Below are 18,343 nucleotides of genomic sequence, written 5' to 3'. Positions count from 1 at the left end.
ATGTGCATGTTCTTCAGTAACGTACAAATTGTTTTACAGCCTGTGCCAGCTAATGTTAGCGTTAGCCAAGCTCAGAAAAAAAATTATGGAACATACGAGGACACAGCTATAATGGTATTCAGTCAGCGGTCGCATACCGCATCCAAGAGTATTTTTTTTTCATAATTGAACCATTGATTAAATTAATTAACAAACTCTTTAATTATGGCATTGAGGGCATGAATTCCGATAGGAAAGTTTTGAATGTGTTCTAAACTTTCAGATTCAGTTGTTTTCAGTGCACTATGTCCTTCATCCTTATTAGAGCTTGGCTAACGTTACCTGGGAGCCACTGTTTATCGATGCCACATGTGCACTGCATATGGTCACTGAACACTATCGTCATTAAAGTCGTTGAGCTTCTTCATGCAGGTGAAAAGCAACCACTTGTGAACAGAATGAATTACTTGCTTTGGAAGTAACCAGGTTGCTTATTGTAATGCGGCAGCAATCATAATTTTATCTGGAAGGGCATAGGTAAATTCAATGGTGACAGTGCTCGATGACCAAGGAGGGTTCACTTGCAACAGAAATATATTTTTCTAGCAGAGTTAATGAAACAGTATAAATTTTGTATGGAAGATTTTCTGGTAGAACACTTTTTCAAAGGGGTGGACAACTTTGCTAGCAGGGTGGCACTTTATTAGTGTGGTCTGACACGCTAATGTAGTGTGTGTTTCTACAAAACGGGTGGCCAGCACGCTGTGGCTCCGTTCTCCTCACTGTCACAGCGCTCTGGCTGCCCGCTGCTGGATGACGTAAGCATAACGTTGCCTCGAGGGTCACGGTTTTCCACTTGCTGCAGCCCCCCAGTTTTGGCTTCGTGCACTCTGATAGCTGAAATTCATCGTGCCACAGTTCCATGGGTAATCATATTTTTCTAGATCTAGAAGTTGATATGGCTTGTACAGAAAGTTTGCTTCAATTTGCCAATTTCGATGAGCCCGCTAAACTTAGAGTTTAGTTCATTTATTGTTTTTTGTTAATTACCGACTAATTACCATGTATCACCCGTCACCCTATGGTTGGCACCACTGACAGCATGTTTCTAAAGGAACCGTCCTTTTATTTCTGAACAGATATTTTTAAATACTACTTAAAGTTTTCATAGAAATACCCGGTGTATGATATAGGTAGTAGTCTAACGTTGGTACTATGTATCCGGTAGTTATAATTTCAACAATTAGTACATACTAAAGTTTCATTCCATTTTTTCTGTCTTGGTTTTGCTTCAAGCTGATGTTGTCAGCTGCCTTGGCAAAACTCTTACTTTCATCTCTTGCTGCTGTCGTCACTGTTTCCTTTCATCAGAGGTAGGATGCCAAAGGCTTTTTAACTTGAAGAAAACAACAGTTTATATACGACCAGTCGCAAACAGTTATATAGTGATGACAAAGGGAACATTGGATTTTTGACATACTCGGTTGAGCCAAAGGTGCAGAGCACTGTACTTGCATACTGAATGACCATGAGGTCTACGAAACTCAGCTTTGAAACCACAGTGACTCCTCCCTATCCACCTTAGTACGAATAACAGCACACCAGTGACCTGATTGGGTGAATTGCAATCTTGCATGCACACATTTGTTTATGTCTCCATGTGAACATGTTATTCCTGAAATGTCCACAGGCAAAGTGGCAACAAGGCCCTCGACAATGTGGTGTTTTATAAGTTCAGGAGCACATTCATTCACCAGTCAATTAATTCTCTGACCACTTAACCGGTGCCCAAGTGATGTTCATCGAAGGAGGTTCTAGTTTGTCATTGACCTGTACTGAATCACACTAAAGGGCGGGTGACGTTATGGTGTAGACTACACCAGGGAAATTTTCCTGTGGCAATTTGTCTTTTACATTTACTAAAATGTTTCTTAGTTTGCGAGTTGGAACATGCGCAATTTTGACATCGTACCTGCGCATGATACGAGTGATGATCTCACTTGTGCCAGGGACATATGGAATGGCAACTCGCTTCTTCGGAGACAACATTGAATGCTGTCTTTCTGGGAGTGACACTTTTTTCCGTACTGAGGCCAAAAAGAATGGAGGGTAGCTACAGGTTCTTAAATCTTCGCAGATGCTCTCAGTATCATGCGTGCAGTCCTCCTGTCTTGTGCAAACAGTTTTTGCTTGCTGAAACAGCGTAGCAGGAACAGACCTTTTTGTGTGAAAGTGGATGTATGGAGTCAAAATGCAGCTACCGGCCTGTATATGTGGGCTTCCTGTAGATGTTGAAAGAAAGGCTACAGTCACCGGGCTTGACTATAACATCAAGAAACAGTAGACGACCGTTTGCTTCTTGCTCGACAGTAAACTGAATTGCCTGTTCCACGCTGTTAAGACGAGCAGTGACAGCAGTGAGAGCATCCTTGTGAATTATGCAGAAGCAATCATCTACATATCTCAGGAAAACAAGGTTCCCATATGGGGAGCCGAAACGTCATTAAATTTTCAGTTATCTTGGTTGGTGCATCTTTTTGCGCTTATTCAACATGGTATATTTTTCGTGCACGTGTTCATTCAATGCAATGTATTTAAGCAATTCCACATTGCAGAGCTGTGCTAGAAGATGGTAGAATTTTTTTGCTGATGCCGTGCTCTCCAACTTTTGCTTATGAGTGTACATTTCTTTTCAATTACCTTATAAATTGCCCACAACATGCTTTTGGTTGAACAGTGCTACACTGTAGCATTTTCTTTAATGTAAGTGTTTATTTTTGTATCTGATATGAAAATTGAAATACATATAACTGCACTTTGCATTTTGTGATAATTGCTGAAAATGTTGCATATTGTAATGCAGACATTAAACCTCTGTTTGCTTTATTTGGCTGGCATCGACGTGGTCATTGTGGTAATTCAGTACTTATTGCCCAATGCAGAAGAGCATTTTCTTTTTATTTTAAGCCTAAGAAATCCAAATCGAGGGAAGGGTCCCGAGGCTCGAAGGATTTTGGAGATGGAAAAGATGGCCCTCAGCTCTGGAAGCTGCACATATCGCAAGAGAGCCCCCCAAAGCCTTCACAGAGCTCCTCTGGTGAGCAGCTGATCAATGTAAAATATAATAATTTGTATGTAGAGCAGAAACTTACTAATAAGTTTTTTGTGAAATGACACGACGAAAATGTACAGGCCTGAACAATGTGTTATTGCCAGACCTGCTGCTGAATATGAAGGTAGATTTATTAGAGCTTAATTTGACTGAATTTTATCAATGCTTCAGAATTATCAAGTTTTCACTTGCATTTTTTATTTCTGGAAGAGAGAAGCTCATCACTGGAGTAAAACATTGCACATGAATTGCTGTACACTTCTACTTATCCTGGAGTATTCGGGAAAAAAGAAAAAAGAAATCTTTCTTTGCTTCTTTTTTTTTTGGTTCTTTCTTTAGCTGAATATTTCTTGGCTATTGTCTCGATATGTTAGTAGAATCGGGATGTGTTCTTAGGCCTCATGCTTGCTCTAAGCATAGTGCTCAGACTGAGTAAATGTGGCTTCTAAGTAGTGAGAGCATCATATCCTAAGCAGGATCATTCATGGTCATTCGTAGTTCAAATGGCACCCTCAAGTGCTTGTAGTGCTTAGTTGGAAACCTACTGTTACTGTTTGCAGTGTATGTGTTTGAGTGCTGGTACTGAAGGCTCCAGCAGGAGTGACCAATGCAAATTGATCATGGGAAAGCGTCACACTATGTCATACAGCTTGTCATACACTTCATTGCTGGGCTCTTTGTTTGATTCACTTGAACATGTATGATTGAAATGTGATAGAAAAATTTACAGTGGTGATGGTATTGATCAGTGGTGATCGTAACATATCTGTGCTGTGCTTCTCTTGTGCTTCTAACAGCAGCAGAGCAAGTCATTACTGCCACGCTGTATAATGTGTCTTTTGTTTTTGACCCATTGTCATCATTGCCTGTGATATTTCTCGTGGGAATGTGTGTGTGGCAGCCTCTTGAGGTTTCATCAGGACAGCACACTGTAATAACCAGGAGGATACAAGAATAGAGAACTACTAATTAGCAGGGTTATACTGCATGCTAATAGTGGTGCACATGTTCTTTTTATCATCAGACCTTTTGTCCTTGCTCAAAAATATTTTGGTACTGCGGAGACCTATGCTGAGGGGGGCCTGTCATAATATTGCAGTTGCTAAAGTGAGGGGTCCCGTCATGATAGTGCAGTCATAAAAGTGATGGGGCCCCTTTTTATTCCATCGCATTTTATGTTGTGATAGTTGGTACACGTGTCCAAATGTCACAATGTATGCAAAAATATATTTGCTTCTTTTGTTCCTAGCCTAACCTAAGCCACCTTGAACAGCAATAATTAAAGAAGAAAAGTGCAAAAAGAAAAGCAATAATTCAAGAAAAAGAAAAGAAAGAAAGATCCACTAAAGTACACACTGCTTGAACCAAGGAGCTCGCAGTCGTGAACATCAGTGTTTTCCTATGGTGCCACGAATCAAGAACAGGAAGAAGCACTGTTACACAGGTTCTGTATAATCTGCTGTTGCCCTGTCACTACAGTGTTGCTCAAAAAGTGACGGGCCCTCTTGCTATAGTCACTTTCTTTAAAAAAAGAAAAATTGCCACAGTTTCGCCAGAAAGGTGAAATATCAATTGCAATAGCAAATTATTAGACAACTATATGAAGTAAAGATATTAGTTTTGTCGACAGCATAAACTTGTACACATTCGTTTACTAACTAAATTAACAAGCATGGTATCACGTGCACACAGGCAAACATGAACACATCTTACTTAATTATCGTGGACACTCGCTGTCAAAATACTGGCAAGGGAAGAGGAGCAGCAGTAGTAAGTGAATTGCCCTTCATGCAGCCTCTCACTTCAACACGAACCAAGCACTGAGACCACTGCACACGAGGCCACCAGCCCTCGGTGCACCTACACTCTTTACCCACCGCAGATGGCTTTAAGGTAGGGCCCGCTCAGCTACTGCTGGAGTAGAACATTCTGGGGATTCGGTTGTAAAAACAAATCTGCTTACCATAACTCAAAATCTGCACTGTTTCCTTCGAAGTAGCCACCTTGAGCATGTAAACACCAATCCCAGCCTTTCTCCCACGATTCCATGCATCCATGGAAGTCTTCAGGTGTGTTCAAAGGGGCTGCTTGGTTCATCTTTAGAATAATAATAAAAAAAAAAAAGAAACAGCGTGACACAGGACGAGCGAGTAAAGAGCACAGGACAGCGCTCTGTCCTGTGCTCTTTATTCGCTCATCCTGTGTCACGCTATTTCTGTTTTTTATGCTTCAGGTGTGAGTGCATTGAGGACCTCCTGCTATTCCAACTGTTTCTTCAACTGTGTTAAATCGATGCATTTTCACCCTCAATTTCATTTTAGGGAACAAGGAAAAGTCACAGGGGGCAAGGTCGGGTGAATAAGGTGGGCGCGAAAGCTCTGTGATATGTTTGGAAGTCAGGAACTGTTGAACAACAAGTGATGTATGAGCAGGTTCATTGTTGTAGTAGAGAAGCCAATTCTTGTTCTCTCACTTCTCCGAACGTTTGCACCGAATGCGTAAGCTCTTTAAAACCTCACAGTAGAAATTGCTACTGACAGTTTGTCTAGGAGGTATAAATCCCTTGTGGACAATTTTGTGAAGTTAAAAAAAAAAATAAAGATCAGGATGAACTTAACATGGCCATGAACTTGACGTGCCTTTTTTGCCTGTGGTGAATTAGGCGATTTCCACTGCAACAACTGCTGTTTGGTTTCAGGATCATAACCGTAAACCAATGTTTTATCGCCTCTGACTTGTTACATCAGTTCCATACAGACAGAAAGATGGCAGAGCTTCAGTTCATCGCTGAGCAGTCATGGCACAAATTTGGCAGAAATATGTCTCATGTTGAAAACATCCAGCAAAATTCACAGAACTCTGCCCTATGACTGTCTTGCTATATCACAGACATCCTTTATAGTTAGACTGCGATTTGCAAGGATAGCTGTGCGAATGTCTGCTATTGTTTTCGATGTTGTGCTCATGGATGGGTTCCAGAATGCTCGTCATCATCAAGAGATGTTCAGCTGTCTTTGAAGCATTTATGCCACATGGACATCTTGCTTTGGGTCATGGCATCAACTCTGAAAGCTTCTTGTAACATAAGATGGGTTTCTAAGCATTTTTTATTAAGTTTGAAACAAAGCTTGATGCGATTCTTTGCTCATTAAAGTCCGTCATATTCGTTGAAATGAAATGCACCGAATCAATAAAACATTGTTTTGCAAAATCACACGGCAAAACAAAACTCCCTCTCATCTGCGTGGCTGTGAACACACTGATACACAAAGTATACTGCTCACAACATCTAGCAGTGGAAAGCTGTATGACACCCAGTTTGCGTGCACTGTTTAAATTCCCCAAGCTTTTGTGTAGCACCTCGTATAACCTTTTTGACGTAGTTCCAAGGAGTGAATTGGGCAGTTCATTATAGTAAATAAACACTTACTTTTTTCCATGCAAGATTTTCAGAAACCTTCTCGTGTTTTAAACATGTTTTTGAAGCATTCATGTCATTAGAAAAACATAACATACCTATATGTACACGTTTTCAGCACCATATCTCAAAGAATAAAGATTTAAAAAGATGTTTGGTCAAAGACGCATGTGTCCCCTTAAGCGCATACTGGTGAGCTATCAATTTTTATTAGAGGTGTCTGAATAGTGAAGTTTACTCATCGAACGGGCCCCACACAACCTTAATTAAGGAAATATTCTATATTCAGTTTAGATTTTTCATTATTTGAAAACCCCCCTAGGCTTCAGCCATAGAGCTATGTATGGATGCAAACTGATACTTTGATGAACTGGCTGTAATACCTAATAGTAATTTTGTTGTTTGTTGTCTGTGTAGTTCTTTCATTGTACAGCGACTCAGAGCACAGTTGCATCCTTAAGTTTTACAATAAGGCATTGGAAGTTCACCTAGTAAGCCATTCTGATATTCTTCTGAAAGCATTATTGCACTAGAGTTTGCAAGCCTTCAAAGTTCTCCCTTTTAACTGCATCTTAGGAGTTCATGCTCAATGGCTAGCTGGAAATATAGAAACTAGTCAAGACTGACAGCTTTATGCTCACCGTGCATGCACATGTGGGTTTCTTTAGCTTCCTGATTGCTGTGGCTCTTGCCGCTTTGCCATACGGCATATGTTAGAGGAAACACTGAGTTGAGTGCTGAGACCAGCCTCACAATTTCATGAGCCTATTTATGGATGACACTTTTGGACTTGTGTTATGGAACATTACTGGTGGTTTATTTCTTCATGTTATGACTAGAGACCGGATATATAGGCACTAAAAGTTGCTCTTTTAGGTGCCTATAATTGGCACTAAAGCTGCTATTTAAGGCTTATATAGGGGCCAATTATTGTTTTTTAGGCATGTATAGGCTTAATTAATAAATACCTCCGCTGTGCATCTGAGGAAAAATTATAATTTTCTAAGGAACACAGGCCCATGAAACCCCTGTTTTGTGACATTCATTTGAAGTTCTCATTAAAAGGCAGTGAGGTAGGTTGCGTACATTGCGAGATTTATCTGAAATCTAGTGTAACTAGACACTACAGGAAAAATTGTGGAAGCAGCGACAAACACGCACCATCTTAGTATTTTCAGGTTTCATATTGTGCCTTTTCTCACTGAGTATTAGCTGAGTCCTTCCATGTATTAGTTTGTATGGAGAAAAGGAACAGTTGACATCCACAGAAGTTAGTGGCACATACTTCGGAACATTCAGTGATCCAATGCCCTCTGGAATTGCAAAATGTTCGCTTGTCAGAACCTTTGGCAGTTCTTTCAGTACTGAGAACACAGACTTTTTGTCCAAGACAGATTGAAGTTTCCAACTAATTGCAATAGATCAGCAATCAGCAAGAGATCTAGTGGGGATGGTGGCAAACCTTTCCTGAACATCCAAAATGAGCCCCACATTTTGAATCAGAGTTGTGCCCAAGCACTCAAGTTTCTCGGTGATGTCGACTAAATATGCAAATTGAGCGCACAAGTACGCTAGGACACGATCAAGTGTATTGCCGCATAGAGCATTTTGAGCTTTTCTCACAGCAATGCTCTAGTCTGGTGCAAAGCTGTTAAGGCCAACTGCGAAGAAATTTTGGACCACATAAAAAGCCTATAGTGTAGGTATAGAGGAGCCTGCATGCAAAATTCTACGTTTCAAATGCCAACAAAAGTGTTGCAAAAAACTAGCAAGATATAGCCATTCATAATACTGAAACTAAAGAAACGCTGCCATTATGGCTTGCCGGAAGTGATGCGTGACCTGAAACACACGGCTCCTCAGTGTGACCTCCAAGATAAGCCTTGAACACACAGCTGCTACTGATAGCACTTCAAAATGCTTCATCCATCTGGATTGGGCTACTATCCATCAGTCAAGCTCATGCCAGAAAAAGCTGTTTCACACCACATATCACGGCTAGACTGGAGCACACGAGCGCGAGTGTGTACTATAATAATTGCGTGTACATGTGCACGTAACTGTGTCTGCTGCATAGCATAGATACAGCAGCCACTGCGGGGTGCCATAATGAGCCGTCTCGCTGTCGAGGCACTCGTACGAGCGCATACTCTGATTTGCCTCTGTGGGCAACATGGCTCCGGGCGCATGGCTAGCCCGAACGCTCAGCACCCATGGTGGATTGAAAAATCGTAGAAATGGCATGCTGACGCCTTGTATAGTAATACTCATTTATAACAAATTCAGCCAAAGTTAACTTTCGTTGCAGCTGGCCTTTAATAACAGCCTTTACACGAGCGAAATATTTGTGGTAATATTCACTTGCCTTCAGCCAAGTTCCCCAGCTGGTTATACCATTATAAACAAGATGAGGCTAAACAAAAGACAGAAAAGGGCATTTTCAGGCCCTGAAAGTCCTATATGGGCATGATAAAGGCGCCACTAAAATGTTTCTAGACCCACAGTTCATGCTTATATACATTAAATAGGCATGGTAAGGGCGCTAGGAAAAAAAATGAACATTCTGCCCAATGTTCCAGTCTGTAATTATGACAAATGTATCTGTGAGAAGAGGAGAAAGTGATAAATTCATTGTTTGAAAAACCATGAAGTTCGAGCCAACTGCAAGCATCTCCGCCAAGGTGCCCGTAGTTACTGGCATACTTATACCAAGCGTCTGTCCCCATTCTTGCATACAACACAATTTGCAAGTCGTAACAATCTGCTAGTAAGGCAGCAACTGGAGAAATAAAATATTTTGAGGAATCGTGAATTCCTTGAGTACTTGTATACTTGTACTTACAGTCTATGCTGGCATATCTTCACAATGCCCGAGTTCATTTTTCTGCCTTAGCCCTTGTGATTTAAAGTATAATCGCACATATCAAGGTTTCATTGATAATCCATGTCACAGTGCCTGGAATACACTCGTCATGAATGTAAATAATGTAAATAATGTGAACGTCAATTTCAGCTGTGCATTTTTCATGGGTGTAAGATTATTTTGGTGCTCTAAGATGTTTAACCAACTGTTGGTTATTTGAAGTGAGGCTGTAATACAGCCAGTTTTAACTTCAATATGTTGGCTGCAGTGCTTATTTTCTTAAATGTAGCAGAGAGATTTTTCGCCATGTTAAAATGTGTATGGGTCTCTGCAAATGCTTGGAAATAATGAACAAACTCTCTCTCTATCCAGGGTGCAATTGTCAGCAACTGGCATCATTGCTGCAAGACAACTATGCTATGAAACATGAACTACTAACATATAAGGATCGGATAAAATCTCTTACTACTAAACTAAAACAGTTTGAAGGAATATCGGTAAGCAGTCTGTTTAGGTGCACTGGGGAGAAAATGGGGCAATTGATGTGCATGTTGTACTAGCCACATGGTGTTCTTGCCTGTATTTGTTATGTATTTCGTAAAACGTCTAAGAAAGAGAAGGGTGGAGTGGTATTGGTGCCACATTTTTTTATTACTGCAGGAAGTCATGAAGGAACTTCAACAGAATGTTGAAAGAGTGTCGGAAGAAAATAAAAGGCTCAAGCAGTATGAAAAATGGTGAGTGTGTGACAGGAGATAACATTCATGTGATATTTGCAAAACACTGAAATGGCTTTTTGGAGGCTACACCCAGATTGAAAAATTCAGCAACCTTGGGTACTTGCTTCCTTACAGCTGCTATAAGTAGGCCTGCACATTTCTTCTTTAGCTTCTCAGAAGTTTAGCTTTGTAGAAATGTACAGTGCCATGGTCTGAGTGTCTGAATGGCATTTATTAGAAAACGGTGAATAGGGTCGGATTAAAGGGAAATTTATATGAGGTGCATTTCTGAAACTCAAAATGACGCTCATCTTTTTCAATGCTAAAGTCATGATGCTCTTGGGCATTTCTTTATAACAATTAAGTAAATAATTAGACCTAGAAAGTTCTAACAAAGATGTTCGAAGATTCAACTTAGTACTGACAATTGCGAGGAAGATTTAGAACCTCTGATGGCCTCTCTTGCATGGCAATGACCTGAAAATAACGCTTTGCTGCTGATACCTCTGCGATTTCCTTTCCTCACTGCGACAGAAGTAATGCGTCACATGGAAGACAATAAAAGTGCCCTTGACTACTGTTCTAAGAAATATTGCACTTCGTGTAGAGTATTTCTGTGTCTTGCTTATCTGCAACTCAAAAACATGATAAATAACATTAAAAGACAACATAAAATAATAAATGAACTGCTTATATTGCAATAATGAAAGCTGTTCATATGAATTAGTCATAAAAAAACTCAAAAAATTTGGGTGGTTTTCTGCAATAAATGTTGGCACAGAAAGGTTAAATGCATGCTAAATCATCATGATGTGTGCACATTTTAGGCAACAGTAAAACTGTGCAAACAGCACAAGCACTCCTGTACCTTTTAACAAAACCATCTCATGTCATTACTAGTATTCAAATACATGTCAAACATAAAAATGCTCTCATTTATTAACTGCTCAACCAGTTTGAATATACAGTTAAATCTCAATATAACGAAGTCGGTAAAATCGACAATTTGGTTCGTTATATCAAAATTTCATTGCATTGAAGTTCAACCGTTTTGCAAATAAGTACAGTTGCCGATCGATTTTTCTTACACGGAAAGGGGCCGCAGAATTTTGTGAATTACCGGGCACTCGAAAAAAAGCAAACTTCAATGAGAAAACAATTTATTTTTATATATTTGGGAGTGGCCGACGAATGATGCTGTTTCATGCCACGCATGTCGACGATATCTTCACATCAGTGGTACGAATTAAGCAAAGCCAGCCACGCTTTCGCGTGCACTCCGCCCCCACGACTGGTAGCGTCGCCCGCACTGGGATGACGCTATTGCAAAAAGCATCGGCAGCGGGGAGCGAATGCTTCATCTGCCTCTCGCTCCAACGAGTCACTGAAACTCGAGATTAGGCAACCTGCAATACTAAATGTGCGGGAAGACAGCTTGCGTGATGCCACGCCATCTCGGCACGCCAACTCTTTGCACACGCCACAGATTACCTCTAAAGCAGGGTGCATGGCTGTGTATGTGCTCAGACACGCTTACAGCCACGCGCAGCCACGGCTGAGACGCACGCCAGAAATCGCAGTGTGTGCCAACTTACACCCCCCCCCCCCCCCCTTGCGCGCGCTTGATCGCCTTACCATGAGCTCGCTCCCATCCCCCTCTTTCCCTTTTCTCGCGTGGGAAGGCGGCACTCGTGAAGCTACAATCTTTATTATCTCACCCTCCCACACTTTCACTCGCACCCAAAGCACACAGTGGGCGGGGCGCAATAGAATCTTATCACACTTGAACTTTAAATTGAACACGATGTGGCTCCACTTCGGCGTTCGCGCTTGTCGCGTGGCGCGCGGTTTGAGAGGTGCACTTGCAAGGAACTGCTTGTAGTTCAATTTGACCATCTGTGTCTGCGAAAGTTTCAATTTATTAGGCAGTCTTAGTTAAGTGTCCGCAACCACCCACGTACAAAGCACATGAGCTTGTGCGTGTGTATCGGAGCGTGCACGCATGATATGGCAATAGTTGGCCGGACGCATAAGTTGAGAAGGGGATTGCTGACTTGCACGCGTAGGAACCAGTAGTGTGCTACTCAGCGCCGCCATATGCCACCTTCTGAAACTGTGTAACCTATATCATCCGCCACTCAGTCAAACCACAAGCCAGAGCCATATCTTCGGCAAGAGCGATATCGAAAAATGTGCGAAAAAAGAACACGCAAGAATGTCCCGCAAAGGCTGCTGAGCCCGCAGCGGACACTACGCAGCTTTTGAAAAGCTGCGGGCGCATGCAAGATACCGTGTGTGCTCCTGCGTACTGCGCATGCGCAATCGCGCTTCCGCGGGGTAGCTGCGTATGCAGAGCTGCTGCGGACGCCCAACTAAAACTGCCTAGTGTCTCGGCATTCCTTTGTGGCGGCAGTGAGAGTTCGTTATATTGAAATCCCATAAAACACAGTTCGTTGTATTGAGGTTCTAAATACATGGTGCTCTATAGACAAGAGGCTATGAAAGGTTAAATACTTCACTATACCGAGAATTTCGTTATATTGAAGTTCATTATATCGAGGTTTAACCGTAATTTTATTGCATTGTGGCAATGCCCCTTGTCCCAGTAGTGCTGCAGCAATACAACAAACGTTCACCAACTCGTCCAGTTTTCTTATCTGATGTTGAATGTAATTTGTTGGATTAAATGAAAATGTTACTTCTAGCAGCTGTTGCACACTAAATATAGGTCCTCAGTTCATTTACCAAAAATAAATGTTAACAACTTTACATGTCAGGCTTACCCAATAAAAACAGATATCTGTAAACTTCAATATTGGCACATCTAACCTGAACAGAATTAATGCAAAATACCTTGCTCTAAATTGGACTTCTACAAGCTAAGCATTTGATTTGAATTATGAACTAACATATTCTCTGCTTTAGATGCTCTTGTAGATCCAGATTGCTGAATTGTAATATTTGTTTTGGTGTGGAGTTACGGAATTATAAAGTTAGTGCTTAAGTTCGTTCTGAAATTTACAAATTTTTGACAATGGTTCTAAAATTTTTGAGAACCGAATAAAAAAATCTGCTTAACAGTGATTAATATACAAGTTGTTTCCCCCTTTTTTCCCTTTTCTTTTTTCCCCCTGTATGCTGTAATACTTTTGTCACTTGTCTTGGTAGGTTGAATGGCACCTGTATAAAGTCAGTTCACATTTGATTGAACATTTCACATTTGTTTGGACAACTTTTTCTAGCATTACAGAGGCCAAGACTACAGAACAAGAGAAGCATGACCTTTTTGAACAGCTCAAAGATGCACAGTCACAGTACAAGTATGATGGTGGGTACTGGAATTACTGATATGCAGCTTAATCCCTTACCCAGCTCCAGGTTATTGAATAAGTGGTCTTTAATTGACGTTTGATAACCTCCAACCAGTGCATGAATCATTATGGCTGAATTTGTGTTGGCTGATTTCCATGACTTGATGGATATTTCTCCATGTGAGGAGCTCTCCTCTTGTTACGCGGCTTCTGTTAGGACACACTGCAAGATTATATACTGCCAAGTTGCCACTGCAAGAACACCTTACTAAAGCAATGGCTGGAACATTTAAAGTTTTCTTGTCGTTGGCTGTGCCTCAACAAGCACGCATTAATTTCTATTGTATGGTGCGATCTATTTTATTGGAAAATGACTCTAAATGTTGTGATAGATAGCACAGTTCTGGTGCTTCAGCTGAATTTTTTGAAGGGGCAGACATTATTTGTAGAAAATAAATTGCCGCCTAAAGTCAACTAACAAAGTTTTACTGATTAAATTTTAAATTGATTGCTGTAGACTGCATGTTTCAATTTCAGATTTGGAGCAAGGCAGTGCTATATTTTTGTACCATCTTGCACATTCCATCTGTATATTCAATTCGCTTAACGGCATTGTGCCGTTGCTAGACTTCTTCCCTCCAGCTTTTGTATTCTTTGTATTAGATGCAACTACAGTGTTGATGAGCAGGATCTCCAATTATACTGCACATTTCACTGTCAACAAGGTTAGCAAACCATGTATATTCACAGAAAAAAAGAAAGGAAAAAAAAGGGTAAGCTCAATGCAGAAAATTAACCAGTGAAAAAAAGATTGAAATTTCATCTCGAAGAATATATTCCCCAAAAGAAAACAAATTTTTCGGGTCAAAATAAAAACTAAAAGAGGGATGTCAATTTGGGAAAAATAGAGCCAAAAGTGCTCAACCGTAGTTATAGGTGATTTGCATACAAGTTTTGTATTCTCTGGGTTTATTACAGGCTTTGCTGAAAATTACTAATATAGGCGCTTGAAAAAATTCTATGCATGTTTTTATGGGTGTGCAAATAGTGATTCTTGAGACCAAATCAAATATGAATCGAATAGCGCCAGAAGCAAACCAAGTCGAATAATTGAATACTTTTGTAATAGTTTTTGAATAATGGATAGCTGTTATCATAATTAAAACAATGTTCACATCCCAATATCCTTAAAGTCGGCAAGTTTCTGTCATTACATAGTATGTCATGAAGCGTTGTTTATGAAAAGCACAAATGGAGCATTAGGAGCAAACAAGTAGCTTCTTCGCATGCGCAGGGCTTTTCAGAGAGTGCAAATAATCGCTGTAGAGCCTGTAAAGAATGGCTACCTTAGTGACGTAGCCTACTCCACTATGAAAGTTCTGATGTTTTGTGTCTATACATTGCCCACAGGATAAAAATGTACTGTACTGTTGCTCCAATTTTATGCTTATTTGGGCGCAGTTTTCATTTTGAAATATTTGAAAAGTATTTAAAAAATATTTGCATTTATGAATAGTAACTATTCGATTCGAAGACTGAATCGAATAGGACACTATTTGCTTCATTATTCAAAAGTTTCAAATATTCACACACCCTTACATGTTTTATGAAGTGTGTAGAATGTTTATCCAGTGTCCCGGGGGAACTAAATGTGGCAGTGAATTAACGTTTGCATGGGGTGGCGCCCATGTCATGGGGGATGTAAGGGTAAACATTAAATTGTGTGGGTTAATTATGGGCTTCAAAGAATATTATTAATGCAAGTGCTCAAAAATGTTTATGTATGATATGCATGTTTTCCTTGCATCCTGAAAGAACTAATGTACCGTCTAGTTTATGTTGGAAGGATGTGGGGGGTATGTTAGGGGTGATGTGGGGCAAAATTTAGAGTGTGTAGGTTAATTATGGGCCTTGGAGAAAATTTCTTGTAGGAGTGGTTAAAAGCAACAGCTTTGCTGGGAATTCGGTTTTAATTCTGCAATGTCGTACAAGTTTGCTGTGTTTTTTGTAGCAGCCCAAAGAATGGTATGCATTTTGGGTGGCCTGCTTAGTTGTGCTGTCTGGGTGGTGTGCAGTGGACCATCTGAGCCAGCAGGTGAGTCAGCTGGAGCGTGAGAAGCAAGAGCTGGAAGGGGCCCTAGCCAAGTTACAGCAGGAGCATGACCAGCTGCTCATCTCCACCCAGAACTCTGTCTCCTTCCAGTTCCACACAACAGCCATGCTTGAGGTCAAGAGGTGCGCACCCCACATCAACTGCAGCCGCCCTTAGTAATAAATGGGCCCTTGTGTGGTAACTCCATGTCTCTGCTCTCTGCTTTCTAGGCTTCTAGAAGAGCTCAAACAAAAGTACCAAAATGACAAGGAAAATCTCACACATAAGGTCCAGGTGAGTTTGTAACAGTAGTCTTGCTTCCTGCTGCCCCTGTGTCCTGTGTGTCGCTGTGTGCTGCATATACCTAAGTCTAGTGAATGTGACCAAAAACCTGGACAGAAATTAACACACACTCACTGGTGCTGCTCTGCACATATAGGCGTGGACATTAAGCAGTCAGGCCTGTAATTAATCACAAAACAGCATATGAACTCTCCCGCTTTTACCCCATGGACTGCTTTAGTACAAACATGGTCTTGTGGCTTTTTTTGTGCCATGCTTTTCACACGTGAGACAAGGCTAGGCACATGCAACCTAACTTCAAAGCATCTCTCAGCACCCAGTGCTTAACACCACAGCTATTGCATTTACAAATTGTTACAGTTAAGAAGTATGCAGGGGCAGCCAAACTGTGACTTGCGAGCCCTGTGCAGTCTTTCAAAAGTCCACATGTGGCTTGTGACTGGCTACCTGCTCAAGCAGTATCTTTTTTTCCAATTTTTTTATACATGCTGTTATATCACTTTTATTGTGAAACCGGACGCTCTTGGTAAACTTGGAGATCAGCTGATCTCGTAAACCAAATCAGTGTTTCTTGGAAAAGAAGGGAGAGAGTAAAAAAACTGATGTGGTATAAAATATGCAAATTCCATAATCGGTGCAGTGATCAAGGGCAGCTGACTGCCTTTGATCAGTTCACTCAATAGGCAGTGACAGTTATTTCTTCACATGGGTGAAAGACGTGAAGTTGTGCTGCAGGAGAAGTCTCTACGTAATGAAACTGTAAAGAATATGCCACTCAAGGAAACTTAGGTTACCGAACTGTGGTAGCCCATCCTTCATGCATTTTCCAAAATGCTGTTTTGGTAGATTCAGCCCTATGAAATGTTGACAGCAGATTGGAGTTGTATTGATTCCTTGTTTGTGTGATATTTCAATTGCAATTGTAACTAACAGGTGTCTGTTTAAATTAGGTTAACTGTACTGCTTACTGTAGTATAGCTCTAACTTTCATCCAAGGTCCTTTGAGAGAGTTAAAGTTGGCATGGTGCTGCTTTGGAGATGCACCACCGATAAGTATTGTCTATTTGAAGTACAAGTGACACGTCTGGCTGGGCCTTTCCTACGACCTTTATTGTGTGAATCTTTGTTGATCACATTGAGATTAAATACAAGACATAAATGGAGTTGATGTTCAACAGGACATGCAATTTCCACTATCCTCAACAAGAGCATCAAATGACTGTTGTCAGTATGCAATGCCATCTCATTGATTGTGAAATATGAATTACTTACCAAGCGCTTAAACCAGTACCATTTCTCAAGCACTATGGCTGTGCCTTGACATCTGTTTTTTTTGTACACGCCTAAGTATTAAACACATTAAGAACCGCTGGCTCAGAGGTCATTATTCTGTTAAAGAATTTAATTAGCTTAAGCCAGCTACATTTTATTTTGGTGTGTTATAACCACATGAAGACCAACAAGGTTTTGGTTGGTCACAGCCACATGAAGCCAAGGAAAGCATAGGGGAGGTTACACGTTTTAATTGAAATGTATAAATTAAAATGTAAAAGTAAATGAAAGTGGACGAAAAAACAATTTGCTCGCCGGTAGGAGCCGAAGCCACATCTTCCATGCTGCATGTGCTCTACTAATAGAGCTATGGCGATGGCTGTTCCCACGTCCACATTCTTGGGTGTTAATGTATGTGCACAAGATCTGTTCCTGGGAGTGTTAGCCAGAGCCACTCATGGCCATGGCGGCACATCCTTTTATAGCCGCAGGCATCGCGTGGTTATAGGTGCCATCAAAGCTCTGGCAACTTTGATGCCTTCAGGTAGCATACGATGATTAACTGCTGCATCCCCAGCCTCTGCTAAAACAGTAGTCCTTTCAAGGTTAGCTATTCTATCTCCTCCATCAAACATATAATGCATGAACCTTATCAATGAAATGCATGACACCACATTGTTATTTCACTTCCAGGGCACAGCATTTCCTATGTGCAGTCTTTGGAGCTTTTATAATATTGAGAGTTAGTGAATGGGTGGCCAGCAGACATATTCATTCAACAGATGTGTACAGTTCTTTGCTGAATGCATAATATGGGCAAAAATGATAGTGACAGCTTTTTAAAACACTGAAAACATGAGATGACTTCAATTTGCTGTATGAAAACAGACAGATAGGGGTATGGTGGTGGTGGTGGTGGTGGTGGTGGTGATGTTGAAGCAGGCGGGGTTAGCCTGGCATACATAGCCGGCAATTGTTCCGCCTCCAGATAGGAGTATCTCCGTGATGTAGATGGTGCAGGGTTGTTAGTCAGTCGACTTTATTGAGACCACAGTATTGTGTGCATGTACTTTATCCAACATTTACTTACATAGAGTGAAAACGATCGTGTAATTTGACATAAGTTATCAAACGAGAGGCTAGAACATGCATGTAAGTTTTTTTCAAACATGAATTAACACCAAAAATCCCTGAGAGTTGTCTTGATGTGAAACTAGCTTTGAAGTATGAGAACCCCATCTTAGTTAGTGTTGACAATTGCATGCATTAAAAGC

The 18,343-nt window shown here is 40.8% G+C and overlaps 1 protein-coding gene across 5 annotated transcripts in view; it reads left to right on the top strand.

Moving 5' to 3' along the window:
* LOC142591597 (uncharacterized) overlaps positions 1–18,343 on the top strand; it is a 71,303-nt gene that overhangs the window by 14,986 nt on the left and 37,974 nt on the right. For 4 of the 5 annotated variants that reach the window (XM_075703914.1, XM_075703903.1, XM_075703907.1 and 1 more), the window contains exons 4-9: positions 2,947–3,076; positions 9,745–9,869; positions 10,033–10,109; positions 13,334–13,419; positions 15,478–15,637; positions 15,725–15,788. In XM_075703914.1, the coding sequence (XP_075560029.1) occupies positions 2,947–3,076; positions 9,745–9,869; positions 10,033–10,109; positions 13,334–13,419; positions 15,478–15,637; positions 15,725–15,788 (642 nt within the window). The remainder of the gene's footprint in view (positions 1–2,946; positions 3,077–9,744; positions 9,870–10,032; positions 10,110–13,333; positions 13,420–15,477; positions 15,638–15,724; positions 15,789–18,343) is intronic. The other variant, XM_075703918.1, reaches the window with a different exon arrangement.

This window comes from Dermacentor variabilis, chromosome 1 (assembly GCF_050947875.1).
Source record: "Dermacentor variabilis isolate Ectoservices chromosome 1, ASM5094787v1, whole genome shotgun sequence".
In the NCBI taxonomy this organism is placed as follows: Eukaryota; Metazoa; Arthropoda; class Arachnida; order Ixodida; family Ixodidae; genus Dermacentor; species Dermacentor variabilis.
The sequence above is the reverse complement of the archived record's forward strand: the minus strand, read 5'-3'. Positions and strand labels throughout refer to the sequence as shown.